Source organism: Populus euphratica, unplaced genomic scaffold, assembly GCF_000495115.2.
Source record: "Populus euphratica unplaced genomic scaffold, PopEup_1.0 scaffold26.1, whole genome shotgun sequence".
Taxonomy (NCBI): Eukaryota; Viridiplantae; Streptophyta; class Magnoliopsida; order Malpighiales; family Salicaceae; genus Populus; species Populus euphratica.
Window position 1 is genome coordinate 464142 of NW_011499896.1, and position 23293 is coordinate 487434.

At 29.4% G+C, this 23293-nt stretch overlaps 3 protein-coding genes across 3 annotated transcripts; all 3 read right to left on the reverse strand.

Moving 5' to 3' along the window:
• Nucleotides 1-5695: 5695 nt before the first annotated feature.
• On the reverse strand, nucleotides 5696-6004 carry LOC105132034 (monothiol glutaredoxin-S6-like). The gene has a single exon (XM_011035293.1). It carries the CDS (start codon nucleotides 6002-6004, stop codon nucleotides 5696-5698), a length of 309 nt encoding a protein of 102 aa, XP_011033595.1.
• An 8811-nt stretch (nucleotides 6005-14815) lies between these two features.
• LOC105132035 (monothiol glutaredoxin-S6-like) lies at nucleotides 14816-15683 on the reverse strand. The gene has a single exon (XM_011035294.1). The coding sequence runs from the start codon at nucleotides 15582-15584 to the stop codon at nucleotides 15276-15278; it is 309 nt and encodes a 102-aa protein (XP_011033596.1). The 5' UTR covers nucleotides 15585-15683; the 3' UTR covers nucleotides 14816-15275.
• Nucleotides 15684-22362: 6679 nt separating this feature from the next.
• LOC105132036 (monothiol glutaredoxin-S6-like) lies at nucleotides 22363-23037 on the reverse strand. The gene has a single exon (XM_011035295.1). It carries the CDS (start codon nucleotides 22968-22970, stop codon nucleotides 22659-22661), a length of 312 nt encoding a protein of 103 aa, XP_011033597.1. The 5' UTR covers nucleotides 22971-23037; the 3' UTR covers nucleotides 22363-22658.
• Nucleotides 23038-23293: the final 256 nt, after the last annotated feature.

Here is a 23293-nt window from a genome sequence, read left to right on the forward strand (position 1 = left end):
TTCCCTACATAATTTTTTTCATATTTTTTTAAATTATTTGTCAATTTTATTTTTTAAATATTGAGCTGGATGAAAATTATACTTATGGATTTTCTCACAAAACACTGTGAATTGTTACAATATTTCTCTATATAGTTTTTTTAATAATTTTTTTCAAAATTATATTTATTGATTTTATTTTTTAATATTGAGCTGATTGATAATTTAACTTTTTAATTTTTTTTAAACATTGTCGATTGCTATAATATTTTCTAACAAGTTTTTATTTTTATTTTTTTATGTTTTGTTTTTTGTGCAATGTTTTTCAAATTATCTTTGTTGATTTATTTTATTAATATGGAACTGATTAGAATTTAGTTTTGTAATTTTTTTTCTTTAAAACACTACAGATTGCTATAGTCTTTCCCCACATAATTTTTTTGTTATGATTTTTTTTAAAATTATTTTTGTTGATTTTATATTTTTTTAATATTAAGTTGGTTAAGAATTATAGTTATAATAAAGCTAAATCATATAAAAAAAGCATTGTAGTTTTTCTAGCAAAACATTATGGATTACTACAGTGTCTCCTCCATGGTTTTCTCTATTATGATTTTTTTTTAAATTATCTTTGTTAATTTTTTTAATATTAATCTGGATGAGAGTTACAATTACTTGTAAGACTAAATTATATGGGGAAGTAATATAGCCTTCCTCACAAAACACTGTGGGTTGCTATAGTGTTTCCAACATGTTATTTTTTGTTATAATTTTTTTAAAATTATTTTTGTTATTTTTTTTTTTAATATTGAACTGGTTGAGAATTTAACTTTATAATTTTTTTACTTTACAACACTGTATATTGCTACATTGTTTCCTCACTTAGTTTTTTTTTTTATTATGATTTTTTAAAATTATCTTTGTACAATAAAGTTAAATCATATAGGGAAAATACTGTAGCTTTTCTTATAAAACACCGTGGATTGTGATAGTTTTTCCCCACATAGTTTTTTTTTCATACTGGGCGGATTAAAAATTTAACTTTATAGTTTTTTTCTTTAAAACATTGTTAATTGATTTTTTTTGTTATGATTTCTTTTAAAATTATCTTTGTCGATTTTACTAGGAAAAACACTATAGCTTTGCTCATAAAACGCTGTGGATTGCTACAGTGTTTCTCTTCATAGTTTTTTTTTTTAAAATTATCTCTATTAATTATTTTTAATATTAAACCGGTAAAGAATTTAACTTTGTAATTTTTTTATTAACAAAAAAGCTAAATCATGTAGCAAAAGGCTAAATAATATGAGGAAAGCACTGTATCTTTTCTCACACTATAAATTGCTACAAATCATTCTATTAAATCTCTAAATTCTTGATTACTAACATAATTTTTTTTCGTTATGAAATATTGGCTCCATAATACTTTTAGTTTCTATTACTTATCTAGCGTTGGTTTGTAATTATAACACCATCAAATATATTTGTTTCCCAATTGGCGACAGCATGATAGCGTGCATCTCAGATAAACTAAAAGATAAAGAAGTTTCCAATATATTATTATTTATCCAGACTCATTGTCACTATTGATTTTAATAGTATTTTTTTTATTTTTTTTTTATACATTTGAGCCCTTTAAGTTAAAATTATAACCCAATGGTATATTTCTTTGGGTGCGGGAGTTGAATTCAAATAAAAAGATTGACATGGAAATAACATGTAAAATAGATAGAGGGATTGAAATTTGTTTGTAAGTTCATTTTAGTCCCTCATTATTTTAGCTATTAGACGACTAGTTCCTTTAATTTTTTAAAAATTAATTTTGATATCAAAATTTATTTATTTTTTTAAATCTATTTTTGATGGAGAAGAGAGAGAGGTCGCTAGATTCTGGTGTAAAGAAAAAGTTGTTGTTGACGATGATTTCAATCACCACCATGATCGATTTTTATGTTAAATTATTTAATACAATGAGGGGTGTTGGGATTATGTTTTTTTTACCCTCATCTAAAAAAATAAATTTGAGCTCAAGGATACCTTTAATTTATTTTTTATTTTTATTTTAACCCTTATTCTTTTAATTTTAATTTTTTGTTTTAGATTTTTTTTGTGTAATTTTTTTTATCGATTTCATCCTTCAACGTTTTGTTTTCCAGGAATTGAGCTTTATGATTTTTTCATGTATAGTGCTTTTCAGTCTGATGACCTAATTCACGAGTTTAAAAAGTAATAGGAGTTGCAATCTTTTTTTTTCTTTTTTTTTTTGACCTTTTCATTTGACATTTTTTTAATTAAAAAATAACTTTGTGATTTTCTTTTAATTTTATTTTCTATCAAATTATCTTGACTTCATAATTTAAGAAGCAAGTTTGTCAGGCTAATTTGAACTAACTCACCCCTTAATATTCAGATTACATGTCTACCATGATAGCTTAGGTTGGGTCACACTATTTTTTATTTTATTTTTTTAATTATATTTGATCTTTCCATATTTAATTCACTAAAAATTAAACATTATTTTTTTGTTGTTGAATAAATGTTTTTTTTTAATTTCATGTTATTATGATTTTTTTTCATATGATTTAAATAAAGTCAGCTTATTTATTTGATCAAGATTATATCTCGAATTATTAATATTTTTTATAATTTTTTAAATACACTTATGTTGTCTAAATATTTTATTAAAAAAATAATACGGACCAGCCTAGTATGTACTAGAAGGGGAAGAAGATAACCTGTGTAGCCACCGCATTATCAATTTCTACACATTGCAAAACCTGGAAAAGAAATACCACAAAGACATTCTTACAAGGAATCAGAAAACTCAGGCTAGTGCTGATTAATCACTATATTATATCATTTCCCTCATGTTATTTTTTTATAGGAAGTGATTTTCACTTTCCAGTCCAGTGTTAGTTGCCACTTGATAATTAATTAAGATATTCCGTTGGGGGTACCATTGCGCACTAATTTCTTTCTTAATTATTATTATTATTTGTGATAAGCTGAAGGAAAAAAGCGGGAATACCTTTACGCCCTCTTGGGTATTAGCTTTCCTTTCCTTTGTTTTAAAAGCTGATAGCCTACAGAGACATGGCACGCAGAGCATGAGAATCTGGTTCGAAGCAATAGCAGCAAATTAACAAGAAAAAACTCGTCTCCCTGCTCATTTCATTTCCATCATGAAAATAAAACTTCCAAGAAGTGAGGTTGAGTATAGCTTTCTTTAGCTGTTATGATTTCACCATGTCAACAGATAATTTCTAGGAATCTGATATACTGGCTGCCATTGTCCTGGAAAGAAAACCTGACAGTAATTAAGCACGGATTATATGCTTGCATAACTGGCTTGATCACGAAAATATATATATATAGACAGTAAGTTCTGTTGAATTTTCAAGTCATGATCATGATACTTTGTCTTATTTACTTGATCATGCAAGCAAGCACAGCAAGTTCTGCTGAATTTTACTTGACTACATATGTATTATGTGGGCTATATTCATGTGTAAATATAGCTATAGAACCCTGCAGTCATCATTATTAATATATTCGTCCAAGATTTTATAAACTGGAGAATTTTAGGTTAAATTGAGGAAGCTTCCAGTCATCATTCATTCAACTTAAAAGAGAAACCATTCCTTAAGGACTACAGACTACTGTTTCTTGATATATGGTGCAGAGATGGTTTATAGGAAAATAAAATGAGCGTATTACAAAAAAAAAAGAAGAAAAAAAAACAAAGAAATATAAAAGAAAAGAACAACCAAATTAGTGATTTGTAAATGTTCACATTCGAATACTATCTACACTACGAATAAGAACATTACTAGTAAAACTAAAATTAAATTCACTATATTTTAGCCAAATCAATAGTTTATACAAGATAACAAAGAAACTGAAATCCCAATCTGATTAAATCTTATTAAAAAATCAAATCATTTCTTATGAGCTAAATACTTTATGATATGTCAAAGGAAAGAGACTCCAAACTCGAATCTGAAATGAACCTTTCATTAAAAAAAATTACTTAAAAATAAAAAAATTTAGAGTCTAAGGGATGCACCACACTCTCCATCATTATAAGAATTTTGTCCACAATTATCGAGTACCAGAACAATAGAATTACAAATAATCCGGAATATCTAGCTCTACTGCACAAAATAGATGTATGAATTGCTTTGCTTGAATCAACCCGTGTCTGAAAAGAAAATCATCTGCACAAATTCGAATTTGAACAGCCAACTATATAAATATTTGTATTTTAGGTGTAACGTCCATTTTAAAACGTACATTGTATTTGAAATAAATGACTGCATACATAGACTGGAAAATGACGACAGCTGATGAGAATAGCTGGTTAAGCATTGGAGAACCTCAATATAACCCCTAAAGTATTACCTTATTATCAATTGGATCCCAAGCCTTTTGATTTTATCCATTTTACCTTAAACCTTGGATGTTAAACAAGGTCACCCCTTCACCTATCCCTGTTAATTAGTGGCGATTAAAAGATTTCATCCATTTTGTTGCTTTTCATTAAGTACTTCCATCAAAGGTGCTAAATTATGTCCTCAAGAACAATTCTAGCATCCATTCTTAATAAATTTTGTTCTGCTTGTATAATAGGAGAAATGGATGAAAGCGCTTGAAGTACTGCACATACAAATTATTGTTACTAACATCAAATGGAATAGAGGAGTTATATTACTTGATCATGTCGATTACATTTGGGATGAAATTGATATGATGAAGTAGTTTGGAACTCAAGTAATAATAATATAATATATTAGGGATAATATTGTGACTTCTCCTTAAAGTTTCATCTAAAAAGTCAAATTTGACGACTTTTTTGAGCACCCTTGGAAATGGAATGTTAGAAGGAGCAAAACGCGAGGACGGTTCCTGACATCGCAGATATATATGGTTCTCGCTATATCAGAAAAATATAAGCTGGGATTTTAGCCTTGATGGTAAATGGTGGATTCGTGAAAGCTACTTTGAGGATCAAAGCATTTTACAAGACATGGTTCCAGCTAGCCATTAACAACCAAAAGTAGATATCATGATCTTGAGCCATGGCAACATGCTTTTTACTTGCTCTCTCACTAAGAGCATGGTGGTCTTTGCTGCAATCTCTTCAATACAAATTGTATAGAATTAAGCTTGTTTTCGAGGCATAGCTAAGTACTCTTTACACAAAGCTTGTGTCAAATGCATCTGGGATTTTTTTTTTTTTAATGGAACAGTTTTGAATGTTTGTTTTGTACTGACCTTTCTTATGCTTTTTAGCCGTTTTCTAGCTAGGTTAGCGTAAGTTGCTTTTTTGATGTCGAAATTTCTCATTTACTAAAAACAAGGTTGGGAAATGTTTTTGCAAGTCTTGACAGCCCCTCAATACATACTGCTCATGCTCTCTACCTCACATACATATCACACAGGTGGTTGCACCGAAATGCTTGATTTAGACACCTTGCAAAGAAATAAAAGCAGAACATCTTTATCAAGGACAGCATAGATGCGTGGATGAACTTAGTAATTTGCAAAAAGAGAGTTATCCTATCAGGATAACTAGTAGCATTAAGAGGTTCTGAGTGATTGCTCTTATCATTTTCTGCTGCTTGGAACAAAGAAAAGGAAAATAAAATAAAACACTAGTAGAGTATCAGCCGCATGACATTGATCCATGTCCTCTGCCAGGGAGAAATAACTTACTCTAAATCCAAATAGCACCTGCTTGTATAAGCAATGGGACTAGCTGGTTCTTGATGTGGAGGCTCATCACCTGCTTTTCATTACCAACCAGCTTTTGGCCTATGAACACAACAGGTACGCTCTGTCGAAATCCCAGCTGCACGAGTGCCCTTTCAATTTGATGTCCATTTGGAAGTTGGTCTAGCTGATAAATCGTTGGATTAGCTCCAAAACCACGTATTAATGATTCGATGGAGTGGCTCATGCAGCAAGAACTCTTGCTAAAAATCACCACTGGCTTTTCTTGAATCATTGCATTCACCGCATCCATTGTCACAAAGGGTTCAAAGAGCTAGTTTGAAGTGGGCGTGAGACGTGAGTGTATTAATGAAGATTGTTGAGTCTGAAAGGCTTTGCTATACGGAGTTTGAATACCTTTGGAGGTTATTTATAATGAAGATTTAGAGTTTTTGGTTCCTGCAGGATAGAATATAGTGGCTGACGGAAAACTGTTAAGAATCTGTGTTATTAGATTCCCTGCATCGACTGCATTTTTGTAATATGCAGACGAGAAAAATGTGCTTTTCTGTGCTAATGACGAGGACTTGCACGACGCATTTCTTGATCCATCCTGTCTAATATGCTGTACAAACATCAATTGCCTTCATTAACTATGCTAATCGAACTTCTCAGTACTTTTTCAAGATATAAAATTTTTGGGCATAACAGCGAAAACTTGTGTATCAAATTGATCATATTGTTATTGTTGGAGTGTAAAAATGCCCTTTGTAGAAAAGGAAGAGGTGGTAAGAACAAGAATAGAAATTTAAACTCAAGTTATAATTATATATCAATACTTATTTAATAATAAAAGATAGATATAATAAAAATAGAGAATTAAGAAAATAAAAGAGATTTTTTTTTAAGTGAAGATATTTTAATTAGTTTTGGTAAGACTAGAATATGTAATTTTCTCTCTTCTTATGTATATCTTTCTGATCATATATATTAAATATTGCTAATTAGTTATAACTTAAGTACTATAAATATTTTTTTAATAAAATATAAGTAAATGGTCATGGTATCTAAGCAATTAAATACTATTTTTGTATAAGTAAAAATATTTTTATTATTTTTTATGAGATCATTTGCGATTTTATCTCCTTTTCTTGTATTTATTTATCTTATATTAAGTAAGTATTACAATTTATAACTTGAATACTTAAAATTTTCCAAACAAGAACAAGATATAAGTGAATGATCATGATGCTTAATTGGTTAAGTATTATTGTAATAAAATTATTAAATTCAAACTAAATAATATAATTAAATTGAAAAGTCAATAATTGCTCATCTAATCGATCTGGGTTAATAACAAAAATAAGATATATAAATTAAGGATTTGGTTAAACCTAATAAAACCTGGTTAAACCATGAAGGTCAAATTCAATTGATTCAACTATTAAGGTCAAGTATTATCTCGTGTTTAAGCAAAATAGAAGGAAGAAAAAAAATATGGTAGCTTTGGGTTAGACTTGATATATACCTTCCATCTCTTAAAATTTTAACTTTACCACTTGAACATTTTTCGTTTTATGTCAAACACACACACACACACACACACACAATCACCTTGCGTTCGACCAGTGGTTCACAGATTGAACTGATAGTCTAATAACATGATTTTTTTTATGTGAATTGGCCAACACTAAAAAGGGGAAGGACGAAATGGACACTCACAAGAAAGCAGACCCAACAAAAGTTCAAACCCTCTTTAACCTAGTGGTAAGCTTTTATTTTCAATAACGTAAAAGCTGGAAGGGAAAAACTTCAAGCCTTTGGATTGTCATCATAATGTGGATTCCAGTGATGGCTCTTATTAATCTAGTTGCTGCTGCTCATGCGTGTATTTTAGAAGTTTTTCTTGAATACTTAACATTATTCTTTCAAGAATTGTGATAGTATTTTTGTTTTTTCTTGGAGATCAGGAAGAAATCCAAAATAAGTTTCTAGTTTCACATGTTTCGAAATCCCAGAGTTCTGTTCCGTCAATTTTGAGAATATACTGAGGTGTATAAAGAACTGGGCTTATCTCTTGGATATACAGGACACTTTCCTCCATAGCAACAGTATATATCGCAAGAGAAAGAAATGATACTTTCGTGAAGACTATCCGCTCTTAAAAGCACGGTCACGTGACAAAAACAACGTAAGAATTCCTATCTTCCAGAAGGAGAATTAAGAAGATACCCAGTGGAGCAACCGCATTATCAATTTCTACGCACTGAAGAAACCACACACACAAAAAAATTATCCAGACTACCGAGTCAAATGGACCCTCTAATGTTTTTTTTAGCTATATCTTGATTACAAGAATCGCTATGGTCCTTGCTCCATTAGTAGCACTTGTCACAGAGACATGTTAAAGCAACTTTTACTTCCAAGTCGTATCCCAGATGTCACTGTTGTTTTAAACGCCGCATATATACTTAGATTTCCTTTCTACTGTTTCTTCATCTGCTTTGAATTCACAATACAGGTAGATAAATTCCAGGAATTAGGTATACTGATTATGTATGGCTCATCACATCATTATGTGTGATGCCAGTTTAATGGTGCTTATGCTACCTGGGACAGGATTGCACAGAGGATGCGTTTAATGCCAACTTTGGTGATCAGTCATCTAGGATCTTCTGGAGGTGGAATATGAGAAAAAGAAAAAAACGCACTTTGAGGTTGATTCCAGAGATTGATCGCGTGTACCGTATAGTGGCATAATATGTTTTGTTTGTTGGGTTTTTTCGAAATTCGTAGATGCCGTGAAAACAATAATTTAAATATTGTTGAGAGTTTTAAATACTTGTTTAGTCAATTTAATATTATTTATGGTTTGAGTTAAAATTATTTAAAGATTAAATTTTATTTAGAGATTTAACTAATCTTTTCAAGATTAAATTATTGTAAACTATAAGCTATTTAAGTATTTATTTATTAAAATTATCACAACTTGAATTCTAGACCCGATCAGGAAAAATATTTTATCTATACCAAGCTTTAAACATACTTCTCACAAAAAAAATTATATAAAATCTTTCAACGTTTCGTAAACTTTCAAAAGTACTTTTCTAAACTAATTATATCAAATAATAATTCATAATACTTATCACAATCTAAAAACCTAATCTTGAAATAAAACAATGTAATAGAAGTGCACTCTAAGATATTAAATCAAGATAAAATGAAAAGTTTTGTGGAAACAAATAAGGCATACTAACTAAAAATAATACAGCAAGAACTCTTAACAAAGTGAACCTGTTAACATAAGTTAAGAATCTAGAAATAATATTAAAAAAAAGATGAATTCTACCAATTAAGTGATGAAATAACATTTAATATATACACCATAGATATACTAGAAAAATAAAACTAATACATATATATAGATATATACATATCAAGCATATTAATATATGGTAATGAAATACACATGTTAAATAATAGATAACATATGAAACCTTAAGGTTCCGATAAAAATGAGGTTTGCTACCCTAAAGACCTTGAGAGGATTAGTCGCTACAGGTTGATACCTTTCTTACCAGCTAGGTATACAAACTACTATATGCATATAGACTAACTACTCTCCATTAATATAGAGCTTTTCACAAGTATTTCGATATTAAGACATAATAAATATTCATATAATTATCAAAGAAAATAAATGTCATGTTAGATAGAATTTAATTTAATAGAATACGAGTATAAATTTAAGAATAGATGAATAATTGAAAAATAAAGTAACATACATAATTATTCAAGAAATAACTAGTTAGTTATATATATATATATATATTAAAGATTATTCCACTTGCTTGGATTTAATAAAGACAAACAAACATAAAACTAGTAACTACTAAGGATCATTAGAAAACACATCAGCAAAACCTATAATAAATATAGAAAATACTTATAAAATACTTGAAATAATAACATAAAAGATTACAACTCTAAGATTAGAGACTAAAATATAATTATAAAAACAAAACAAATCCACTTGATCGATCACAAACATTACTTAAACTAACTGAATTTAAAAGAATCGATCAACTCTTACTATTCTATCAACTAGTCGACCAAAATTGACCAATTAGTTGACTAGCTGATTAAGATTTTAAAATCTTGATCTATCAGTCTTCTAAAATCACAAATCTTTAAAATAATTCAACTTCCTAAAAAACCTATAACTGTAGTTCTCATGCCAAATGATATAAGCTAAATTAACACCCTAAAACATTAATTAAACATCTTAAATCATCCAAATTTTAAAATCAAACTTAACCAACATGATCAATCATAAAAAATCAAGATCTTACCTAGTAAACCGTTATCTCCAACTTTCACTTTTCTTTTCCTCTTCTTCTTCCCCTTTCTTCATTATTTTTTCTTTTTCCTCTCTTTTCTCTAAGGGTTTGCTCTAGAAAACTGACCCTCTCTAATTTTTTATTGACTTGCTATTTATATTTATAAAAAAATATGAAAAGATTCAAAATGTCCCATAATTATTTATACCCTTAACTAATTATCAAAGGGTATAAATTCCTTTTCCAATCCAATGTTTTTAGCATATTACAAAAATGTTTTTAGGATAGAGGGATCACTATACTTTTCAACCGTTTTAGGATAGAGAGATCACTATGCTTTTGATTGCTAGTTTTTTTTTCTAGGTGTTTCTATATCCTTTGTGTTATATAGCTTTTACAAAAAAAAAAAAACATTTTATGTATATTACTTAGCTCCCTGAAAAATATCACATAAATTTATTCATTCAAGTTTCTAATTGAGTTTTCTAGGTCTAGAATTATAATACTTTTATTAATTATATTTTAGTTCTCAATCTCTAAAAACTTATTTACAATCAAGTCACACTTGATTAATCATCTCATTTTAATTTCTAACAAATGATTTTTAATGTGTGTAACCTATTAGGTTCCTAATAAGTAGGCCAAAATAAAATCATAATCTTAAATAAAATATGATTAAATAATATAATAATTTAATTTATTATCAATTCAATAATTGATTGATTTATATTTGAAGTTAAAGTGCATCATCTAACAATATATCATGATCCTTAAATATTAGAAAAGTCATACGTGGTTTGACTTAACCTTTTAGTGACTAATTTATCAGTGTGAATATTATTCATTCATCAAGAATATTTTGATTTAGAGATTATATCATGAAATGTGTTTACCCTGTCAAGTTAGGTTTGTTCTCCATACCATAGTCATTGATTATTTGAATAAAATTTGAAATTCTTTTCAAATCTCATTCCACATTACTCAAGGATTATACAATCAATACTATTGAAGAACAAATAATTTTCTCTAATTTACATATGGTGATGAATTATCTCTTGATCACTTAAATATATTCATAGAGTTCATGTTATATGTCATCACTTATTTCAACCCTTGTGTTCAACATATTTAAAAAATAGAAATAATACAAAAAAAATACTAAAATTCTCAAAAAAAAATGTTTTCAATGCTATTTGGCCAATTTATAGTCATTTCATAATTTTTGACCATTTTATATATTATTTTTGTATTGATAATTTTTTAAAATAAAAAACTCAATACAAAAAAGAAAAAAGAAATAAATAAAATAAAAAGATTTTTCTTAGTGAGTAAAATGTAATTGAAAAAGTAATAAAGACTAGTTTAGTTTATAAATATAAGTGTAAAGTGAAAGAGAGCGAGAGGAGGGTCAAAGTTCTCTTATGAAAATGAATTTTGAAAAGATGGAAGGTAAAAGAACTCTTTAGAAGATTTAGGAATGTGAAATAACACTCTACAAAAATGAGCAAAAATAAAATAAAATATAAAAAGGTTGAGAAGATTCATCGTAATGTAAATAGACATACACACTTACACCCTTTATATAATATAACATTCCAAAAAAAATAGACCTCATATAAAAAACATTTTCTCTCATCCTTTCCTACACATATTAACACCAGACACATGCACACGCACACACACACTAAAACACTCATAAAAATATTCAAAACACCAAGCAAAAAAAATAAAATAAAATAATGGTATTTTTAACCCTCTCTACTTAAAAATACCAAACAAAAAAAGCAGGCCACCAACCACTAGTGGTGGAAGAGAGACAGTAACACCACATCGTGCTCCCATCTCCAACTTTGTTCCCAATACCAGCTACGAACTACAACTATAACACAACCACTGCCATCATGACCTCCAAACACTAACTACATCAACATCTTCTCTCTACTCACTAACAACCATATCTTATTCATTTCAAACCAAACCAAATCACTCTGCCTCTATTGTGTTTTTCTTTCCTCTGTTATGGGCATAACATCATTCACTCTCCTCGTTAATGATAATCATTGATTCCTCAACCATTGTTAGAAACTCCTTTCATAATTAACAATATCACCAATATTATGACAGAATCTCCTTCTTATGATGACAACAACATCTACAACCTATAGAGAGAAGAATTAAAGAGGAAGAAAAGTTATAATAGAAATAGTAGAAAGAGATAAGGAGGAAGAGAGAGAAAACCAAATCTTGAGATGTCTCAGTCTCTTTCCTTTAAGAGCATGAAGAAGCAATGTCAGTCTATGAGTGAAGAAAAGATAGAGGAGACTTGGATCCACCAACTCACTCTCCTCTAACAATGATGGTGTATGAAGATATGCATCAATAGTGGTGGAGGTGCGTGGCTACACATGTTGTGACTGTTCTAGTAGTCATTTGGCCTTGATTTTAATAGATCCTGAACGTGCCAAACACTTTGGAAGGTTGATCCATAAAATCAATTTTTTTATATTGTTAAAATATTGTGAAATTTGGTATAAAATGCTCATTATTATGCATAATTTTTGGATTATTTGGAAATTATTGACTTGAATTGATGTGTGTTTGTGATTTGAGATAATTTTCATAAATATTGGATTGGACATGAATATTATAATAATTTATTTTGAATGATTGAAATTATTTTGTTAGGAGCTTGTTAAATTTATTGAATATTTGATTTGATCTTCTTTTTAATGTGAATGAATATGGACTTATTAATTTTGATTTTGTTTGTTGGTTGGGTGAATGAGATAAATTTTTGGAAAGTTATATGGTTACGTGATTAAAAAAAAAGAGGGTAAAGTAAGCACATTATGAATATATTGTTTAAAAAATGATGAAGAAGAAGAAATATGCACATATAAAAAAATGAAAAAATAATTAATTAGCCCAAGATGGTATCGTCTAACTTTAGGCCCTTTCTTTTGGATATCTATTAATAAAATAAAATAAAATAATAATAATAAAATTATCCTTGCATTAATTGTTCCTATTAATTGTTAATTGATCCAAGATGGAATGGTCTTATACTAGGTCTTATCTTATGGATATCGATTATCGAGTAATAGGATGAATTAATATTTGATCGATAAATTATTTTTTTCTATTAATTATTAATTGACCAAGGATGATATGGTCCAATATTGGGCCATGTTATTTGGATGTCAATAAATGAATAATAATATCAATTAATACATGATCACTAGGATATTAATTAATTCAGTCTGCATAATCATTCCATTATGTAATTTCACAAATTCAATTCAATAATCTTGTCATTTATTAATGTAATCGTTCAATATCAGACCTTGTTCTTCAGATGCTACTTAATAAATAATATAAATTTTTTCAAACCATAATAAGTCTTATACATAGGTGTGCCTATTCTAAATAATATAGAATGAAATGATATAAAATTAGACTCTGTTATTTGAACATTATTTATTCAATTGAAGATGATCATGAATATCTCAACCTTATATTAAATAATTCTATCATTTGTTAAAAGATCCAAAATGAAATGGTCTTACAATAGAACTTGTTTTTCAGATATTAATTAACAGATAATAGAGCCAATTAATATGGTCTACCAAATGCCTCGATATGGTAAGGCTCTATATTGGGCCCTCATCTTTGGACTTTGTTATGTGGGTAATGACAATATCTTGAATAACATATATACCAATTTAGGCAAACCACATTAAAACATATTTATCATTGAAAAAAATAGTTTATCTTAGATAAGATGTATAGGGTAATGTCTATCTTTCCTATTATATATATAACTAGCCTATTACCTAGAACCTTCGAAGACTAATTAGGGTTCATATTATTAAAATTAGGTGGTGACTAATTTTTTTCCCTTCCATTTTACCCTTTTTATATATAGCTCACCTCAATATCCATATGACATTATACTCAATATCTAACTATTTATTATCTTTAATTAGGACAATGTGTAGTTAAGAATATCAAAGCATAACCTTTCTTTCATTGAATTACTTATTGATTTCAAGTCTAAAGATTACTCGTATAATTTTCACGTGAATCTTTCTATAAATACAATTGATCTCACTATATAAAACCCTGAATGCTAATCAGTTTAGTGTACATATTATTTGACAAGTACCTACATATTAATTTTAGGTGTCTCTTCTATTTTAGTTTATGAAAACAATTACTTTATTTTATAAAAAAACATAATTAATATTCAATATTAATAGAGCATCGACCAAGAATATTTAGAAATAACATAATTAATATGAATTAATATGTAATACAAATTTTATAATTATAAAAACTTTATAATTTAAAATATTTTTTTCTTGAATTCTATCTTTAATCTAGAAAAAAAATTAAATATTAATAAATATTAAAAATAAATAATATCTTTATTAATATAATAAATATATTTTATGTAAATAAAGTCAATGTCATATATAATCAATAAAAGATATACACTTGTTAATTAATTCTAAAAAAATACCTCCATCGAAGTTGTGGGTAGAAAATTAAGTTCTGGAAATTTTATTTACAGATCACTGACGGTCATTTGCCTAAAAAATTAATTTAAATAGTCTACAATACCCATTTATCCTTTCACTTGAACTTCAATCTGTCAAACAAGTCCATTTTTTCATCTGTTAAACATCCTACTTCAATCCCATATAAATATGTGTGTACGGGATGGATTAAGGTTCTAGGTGACTAAATTTCATTAGGTTAAGCAACATCCGCAAAAGAGGAACTTTCCAGCAATTTTACGAAGGCTCATGTCTCTGACATCTGGTTCACATGGAGAGTAAGCGACCGCAAACACCATAACTCTATATTTCCAACATACTGTGGTAGAAATAAAGTTCTACCAGTAAATGAAGTTCTTGTCCCATTCATAGAAGTTTTTACCAGTAAATGAAGTTCAACAGCACTTGTTATCCTCGATACAAAATGTTTGTGCTTGATTTTGAGCCAGCATAGAATGAAGCAAAAGCAGTGCATCCTTATTAGATACAGCATAGATGCGTGGAAGTTCTGAAACTTTTTCGGGAAAAATTTAAAGCGTAAAGAGGTTCTGAGCAGTGCCAATTATCATTTTGTCTTAAATGGGGAAAACAGCAAACGAAAAGGAAACAGTACTAGTAGCTTATCTAAATATTCTGCGGCGTGACATGGATCCATGTCCTATTGCGTAGAGAGAAACTACTTATTCTAAATCCATATTGCACCTGCTTGAATAAGCAATGGGACTAGTTGGTTCTGGATATGGAGGCTCATCACCTGCGTTTCGTTACCAATCAGCTGTTGGCCTATGAACACAGCAGGTACACTCTGTCGAAACCCCATCTTTACTAGTTCCCTTTCAATTTGTTGTCCATTTGGAATTTGGTCTAGCTGATAAATCGTTGGATTTGCTCCAAATCCACGCATAAGCAACTCGATGGAGTGGCTCATGCAGCAAGAGCTCGTGCTGAAAATCACCACTGGCTTTTCTTGAATCATTACATTCACTACATCCATTGTCACAAAGGTTTCAAAGAGTTTGAAGTGGTTGTTGAGAGACTATAAAAGGCTTGAGACGGGTGTATGTTGATTTAGATAGTTGAGACTCTAAAAGGCTTTGTTATGAGGAGCTTGAATACCTATGGAGATGGAGGTTATTTATATCGTCCATTTAAATGGTTGAACTCCACAGAGGGATAGAAAATGAGGGTTTGACGAAAAACTGTTAAGAAGATGTGCCATTAGATTCCCCAGTTGCCTAATTTAGGATTTACTTGATTAAGACCTTACTAGCTTCCTTCTTAATAGAAATTTGCATACGAGAAAAATGTGGTTTTCTGCTCTAATAACAGGATTTACATGACCCATTTCTTGATTCAACCTGTCCAATCCACTGTACAAACATAACTTGCTTGCATTACAATATTAGTAATTAAACGTTCAAAAGCTTTTGGCCTCAACCTATAAGCCAGTAAGATTTTTGGATTGGGTGAATCATTTGCATTTTTCCATGCTATGGAGACCTCTTTAACTTATGGGCAAGCTTTGGGTTGGGCAGTCCAGACAGCAATTTCGATTAATCAAGATTTTCTTCTTCTTAGTTTTCCCCTTAAAAAATCGTATAGCTTCAGTTCTATCTAATTTTGAGCATCTGCATGCTGAGGTGGAGGATGGGTTGGGTTTATCCACTTGAATAAGACACTTTCCTCTATAGCAAGATTCGCACAAGTGCAATTTGAAGAAAACCGAAAGCTCGAAAAAAATGATGCTTTTAGAAAGACTTGACTCCGTACTGTTCCCTTAGCAGCAGGGTCACGTAACAAAAACCACGTATTTGTTGATATATACTAGAAGGAGAACAAGGCACCCAGTGGAGCCACCACACTATCGATTTCCACACATTGCAGAACCTGGAATGATATACTACGTGCTAAGACATTCTGATCAGCAATCTGAAAACATAAGGTTAATGCTAACAAATTACTATATCATTGCCCTCATGTTCTTCTGAGTGGGAAATGACCTTTTCTTTTCCAGTCCATGTTCTCATCTGCCATTTGCTTAGTTAAGAAATGCTAATGGGGGGTTTCCCCCAGTATATTGAGCGGTGCAGCTTTGCCTTACTTTGTTTAAATTCTGAATCCTGGTAGATAGGCTACAAAAACAAGAATAATTCCTTCAAATAAGAATAAAGCACTCTGTTCTCACCTATTATCAATTCACTATCTTGTCAACGTTCTAATTCCTCACATGCGCTGCGATTTAAGTTTACACATAGATTGATTCTTATTTTATTTCATGAATAGAACTTCTAAAAAAATGGGGTCAAATAGAATTACTTTCTTTTAGATGTACTGATGTCAGTTAATATTGTGTTTAAAATTTTAAAATTCATGGGCGAACTGATGATGGAAAGATATTCCCCATGTGAAAATACCTTGAGAATTCAAGCATGAACAACTCTATTTGCAAATACAGTTCCATCATCGTCACCTTTTCTTTTGGGCTTACACAACTTTGAATAATTAGTGTGATGTAGCCCCTCTTCCAATTTTCCTAGTGTTAACATCCAAAATATCTATTTATCTAGGTCACACAAGCTATATCTGCTTCCTGGAAAGAAAAATAGACAGAAAGTACGGATGATCATCCGCTTGCATAACTGGCTTGATCATGAGATAAAGCCAAAGGCTTAGATTAGCTTGCAGCGCCACTTGAATATGTTTTGCCTTCAACCCAGCTACTAATATATTCATGTTCATAACTCTTTTCCATCTGTTCAATGTACAAATTAAGGATGATCATGATGCATATAGACGACGTATGCTTCGTAAATGTAATTGCAGAACCTGCAGTCTTCGTTATTAACAAGTCTATGAAAATGGAGAATTATAGATTGAATTATTAGAGCTCTTTACAGTCATCATTAATCATGCTTTGATGCCATGCGTACAGCTCTTTACAGTCATCATTAATCATGCTCTGATGCCATGCTAACAGGCAAATGACAGAGAGGATAAGTACAGCTGCTTAAGAAGCCAACCAAGAATGTCAACTTTGGTGAGTCGAGTAGGATTGTCTTGAAATGGAATATGAGAAAAGGCTGAACGCGAGCGAGGACGGTTCCTGGCATCATAGATCTAGATTAAGATTCTTGAGATATCATATCAGCAAAATATCCAACTTGTCGGAAATTTCATTTCCTCATTTCTCTTTTGTGAGCTAATTACCTCCATTTAATGCTTTAATTTCTAGACGTTATTGACGAAAAATTTAAAACCATACTTTCACGTTTCATTAATGTGTATGTGTGTGTGTATATATATCTAGATAATCATGCAAGTACAACAAAATATATCAAAGTCACATCAAGATTTCTGTATGAAGTCACATCAAATTATATGACAGGATCAGTTTCTTATCGATAGATAAATTATTATGCCCTAAATCTCCAGTTAACAAGACTACTCATGACAGCACGATGAATTTCAATCTCATGATATTCTTCAGTTGGATACAGGCATCTTACTTTTTTTTTTTAATCACATGGTTTACTTTTCCATGTTCCTAGTTGTTTTTACGGTTAGGAGAGTATATATCCAAGAGCTTGTTTCGTTTTCGAAGTTGTCATTTATCTACATTTACCTTTGCGAATGAGCGACGCAGCTGCACATCACTGTATACATATATTTTGATTTTGATCGCTAATCTTGATAAGCAGAACATCCTTTTGCCATCGATGAAGAACAATATTATTGATAGAACACCATAACACAGACAGGGGCAAATCTAGGTCATTGAGAAGTCTTGGTTACTAGGGCTCGCTCTACGCTGCGACTGTATTATTATTTCTTTGATATAGAAATTGATGTTCAACTTTTAAAGAAAGAAAGAAAAATAGGCAATTTGAATAGTATATCCTATTATATTATAAGATGATTTTATTTTAATTAGATAATAATAAAAAAATATTGATCATAATAATATAAAAAAAAATATTTTTTCAAAAGAAAAAAAGTGATGTAATTTAATTCCAAACTAATTAAATATAGAAAAGCAAAATTGAGTAAAAAAACAAAAGAAATTTAATCCAAATTAACCCGAAATAACATGATAAACCTGCAATCCAAGTACTAAGAATCAATTCAACCCGAATTAACTCATTAAACTCGTAGTCCAAATTATAAAATTAAAATAAATCAATAAAAAAACAAAAAAATCACTAAGTGTATTAAAAAAACACTAATATCAAGTGTTAAATAAAAAAATAATTAAAATATAATAATTTACTTTTCCAAGTTGTTTTATGGTTAGGAGAGTATATATCCAAGAGCTTGTTTCCTTTTCCAGGTTGTCATTTATATATATATATGTCTTTGCAAGCTATGCAGCTGCACATCACATTGTACATATATTTTGATTTTGATCGCTAATATTGATGAACATAACATCCTTTTTCTATCACCGAAGAAAAATATTATCGATAAAACACTATAACATAGATAGAGGCCTAGATAATAAAGAAGTCTTAGCTATTACTAGATTGGTAGCTTTCGTCTTACTGCCAGCTAGACTAAATGTTTTTTTAACAAGAAAAAAAATGTTTAGGTTATGAAATTTTTTAAAGAAGTAAGAGAAATATATATATATATATATATATGAAAGTTAAGTTTTTGACTTTATTAAATTTAATAACTTTGATTAATATGATAATATGATAAAACAAAAAGGCAAGAACAAGAGATAAATTAAAAATAAAAAAAGACCTAGGTCAAGCAGGATTAACCCACGAAACCCGTGACATACTAAATGAAATTGGAATAACTTTATAGAAGAATAAAATAAAAAATTAATTAAAAAAAAAAACTTAAAAAAGATCTAAACCAACTTAAACTAATTTTTCAAATTCGTGACTTGAGTTTTGAGGTCAAAAGTATTTTGTAGAATGCAAACCTAAAAAAATCATGAAGTGAAATTTTAGATTAACAAAATCTCAATTAATAAAATATTGAGAGATGAAATCAAAAAAAAAATTCCAATATAAAAGTCTTAAAAACAAAATAAATAGCTATTAAAAAATGCTTACCAAATCATTTTACTCTCATACCAACCCTTGAGATAGATCCTTCATAGGTTATAATTGTCTATATGACTAGGGAAATGGGCTATTGAACTAAGAGAATTTGGATTTCAATACAAAATTCAACCAATCATGAATGGTAAAACCTTAAAAGATTTTATTGATAAAACCTTATCAGATTTTATTGATAAGTGTACTTTCAAGAATTCAAGGAATATATTTGAACTACAATCTTCAATTATATCTTCTATTACATAGGATGCGCCAATTAAACAATCACAACAAGCCCTCGCTTGGAACTTTTATGTTTATAGATCTTTCAATGGAAATGGAGTTGGAATATTTTTTGATTAGTCTAGAAGAGTAAGTCTTTAAATATAAGGTTTGCTTTGAATTCCTAGCTATAAAAAATATGTCAAAATATAAAGTTTTTATAACTAGGTTTGTGTCTAGCAAAAACCCCGAATGCATATCCTTTGAAAGTTTATAACGATGGTGGCGGGTCAATTTCAAAGAATATATGAAAGCAAAGAACCAACAATCCAATTATATCTTTAGAAAGTTTTACTTCACTTGAAAAATGAAAACAAAAAATTTTCAATTAATGGGCAAATGTCTTATCAAAATTGGCCAATTCTAGATCTACAAAATGCCTTTTAACCTAAGTTGGGTTATATCTCAGGTTTTGAGTATCCAAGACTAAGTGTGTGTTTGGTATTATGGTAATTGTTGTGGTTGTGGTTTAAAAAAAATTATTTTATAAAAAATGCTTTTAGTTGAGATTGATTTAAAAAAATATATGTTTGATTAAAATTATGGTTGAAATTGAGATTGAATGAAAAGTAATTTAATATATTTGGTTAATAATGCTTTTAAAATTAAGGTTATACAATAATATATATATATATGTATATATATTGATGGTTTTAAATTTAATTATTATAGATTTAACTATTGTTATTACATCATGAAATAAATAATATTTATATCAAATATTTTTTATTATTCTATTAAACTATCTACAATTTCATTACTTATGAAATTTATTTAATAAAGACTACAGTTTTCTTGGTTTTTTAAGCGTGCAATAACATCAGGTAAAAATATCATCAGGAAAAAAATTAGAATTGTGATTAAATTTTGTAAATACTACATTATCAAGTGATTTTCTTTTAATTTATATAGTGTTATTGTATAATATTAAATACTAATTTTTTAGTAAAATATAATTTAAAAAATTAATTTTTTTTCTGGTCGGAACAATGAGTCACTAATCACGTAAATAATAAACAATAACTGTAAATTAATTCACTTGACATTGTTCACATTAACAGTAGCAAGTGAATTAACATTCAATGTTCCTCTTTTCTCTGTCTCGAAGCCATTTAACTTCACCTTTGATAAATTATCTTTTGATATCTTACCCAACTCCATCTCTTTCCTTATACATAGCAAGAAAAACAAGTTTGCAGGTCCATGGCCGGTACCCAACTCCTTTTTCAGTTTGTGCCTGGCGTTGCCCTGAGGACATTAAAGAATTCAAATAAAGCTAACTAACTTTGCTTGTCCAATTTCAGCAATATATATTAAGGATTAGACTTCTGTCCCTTCCGCTTCTGTCGTTGAAGCTGTTTATGTTACTTCCATGTTACTGTACTTCGGATTCAGGATTTGTGAATCCTTGAACAAGTTTGCTTTCTTTCCTTGGATGAAGTAACTTCGTGACCTTCAAGATTTGGGGTGGTTAGCTAAGTGAAAATGATGAGGAGGATTTGAAGTGTTTTTATTGTGGTGGTAAGCTGGTGTAGACGATCATCCTAATAGAAAAAGCTTAAGAAGTAAACAATGCAAGATATGGCAACAGGCGACAATAAAAAGTGAAAAGCAGTAATTTTCTGCTTCACCAAAATCAGTAGTACAAACATAATTTCTAGTGGAACCCATCTCCAAAACCTCCATTTAAAATATTTATCAAACAATTATTTTTTATGATTAGAGTTCCAACTACAATACCTTTATCAAACAATTATTTTTTATGATTAGAACAAAACAGTTCCAACTACGATACTAAATAATCTCTAAATAATCTTACTTCTAAAATAATGTAAATAATTACATGAATTATTTATATATGAGATAATAATTTTCCTACACTTGTCATATATAAAAGGTCTCTTAAAAAATCTATCACATTTACCATCTCATTAATAATATATAAGGAATATTTATCCCCTTGTTAATTTCACAAAAAATAAGAGATTTTTTAGTCATTTCCTTCTCAAAAAATAAAAAGGTTCAAATATATAAATACCTTTTGAATCATTCGAGTAAAGGTTCAAAATCTTTTTATTTTTTAATATTTTTTATATATTTTAGAGAATTAATCACCCTAAAATACAAGAAATAATATTATTTGTTCTTGGAATTTAAGATTTTTTAAATTTTTTATCATTTTTTTTATAAAATTACTGATTTTATCATATAAGGATTTTTAATTCCCTTAATTAAACTATTTTTACATGGACTTAAGATTTATCATTAATTTGATGCTTCTTGAGCTAATAAGAAAAAAACTATTTATTTAAATATCTTAATTAATTATTACCCACAAACTAAATAACGTGTTACATAAATATTTTGAAGTTTGAGACATCATCCCATTGTCAACTGAATCTCTGCAAATTAAAGGCAATTAATACCAATGTGCTCAACCAATGTTGCAAATGGATAATGTAATTAAGCTACAAGTCTCCTTTATTTAGCATCCACTAGCATTTAGTACAGACCGGAGATAATTAATATTAGGACATGGTTAACAGAAATAAAAAAAAAAAAGAAAAAAGAAAAAAGAAGTTAATCCTGACCGCTGAAAAACGATCAGGTATTCAAGAGGCTCTATAAAATATATATCTAAAGCCTTGTTCGATAATCTATATCCAAGCCCATCAAAATTCGAGCACCAGCATACTGAATTAAAGCAAGTGCAAATTTGGCTTATGACTGCCATTTGATCAAATCCATATAGCTCCCGCCTTCCTGAGCAATGGGGCTAGCTCATTCCTGACTTGTAAGCTCATGACTTGCTTATCACCACCAACAAAATCTTGGCCTATGAAAACGGCTGGTACACTTGGCTGACATCCTAGCTGCTGCACTAATGCCTTTTCAATTTGCTTCCCATTTGGTATTTGATCCAGCTCATAAACTGTAGGATTTGCCCCAAAGCTAGATATAAGTGTCTTAATGGCGTGGCTCATGCAACAAGTGCTCCTGCTAAAGACCACCACTGGCCTGTCAGCAACCAACCTTTTCACCATATCCATGTCTACGAAGAATAGAAGATGGCAAAGTGAATGTTATGACTTGTGAAGTTTGACGTGAGAGATTAGAGGGCTTTGCTTTGAAGAACTTGTCATCCTTGGATGGTCTATTTATACTAGCCATTCGGAGGGTGTAGCTTGCATTCTTTCTTCTTTCCGGCCCCGATAGAATATCAGCTGAAAGGGAATAAAATGCTGAGAATATGAAATCAATTTGATTCCCTATGAACTCTGATGATTACTTGAGGTTGACCTGTAGAATCATACTTTCTATCCTGAACATTTTTTAACATGTAAAATGTGACAAAAATAAGAAAATGATAGAT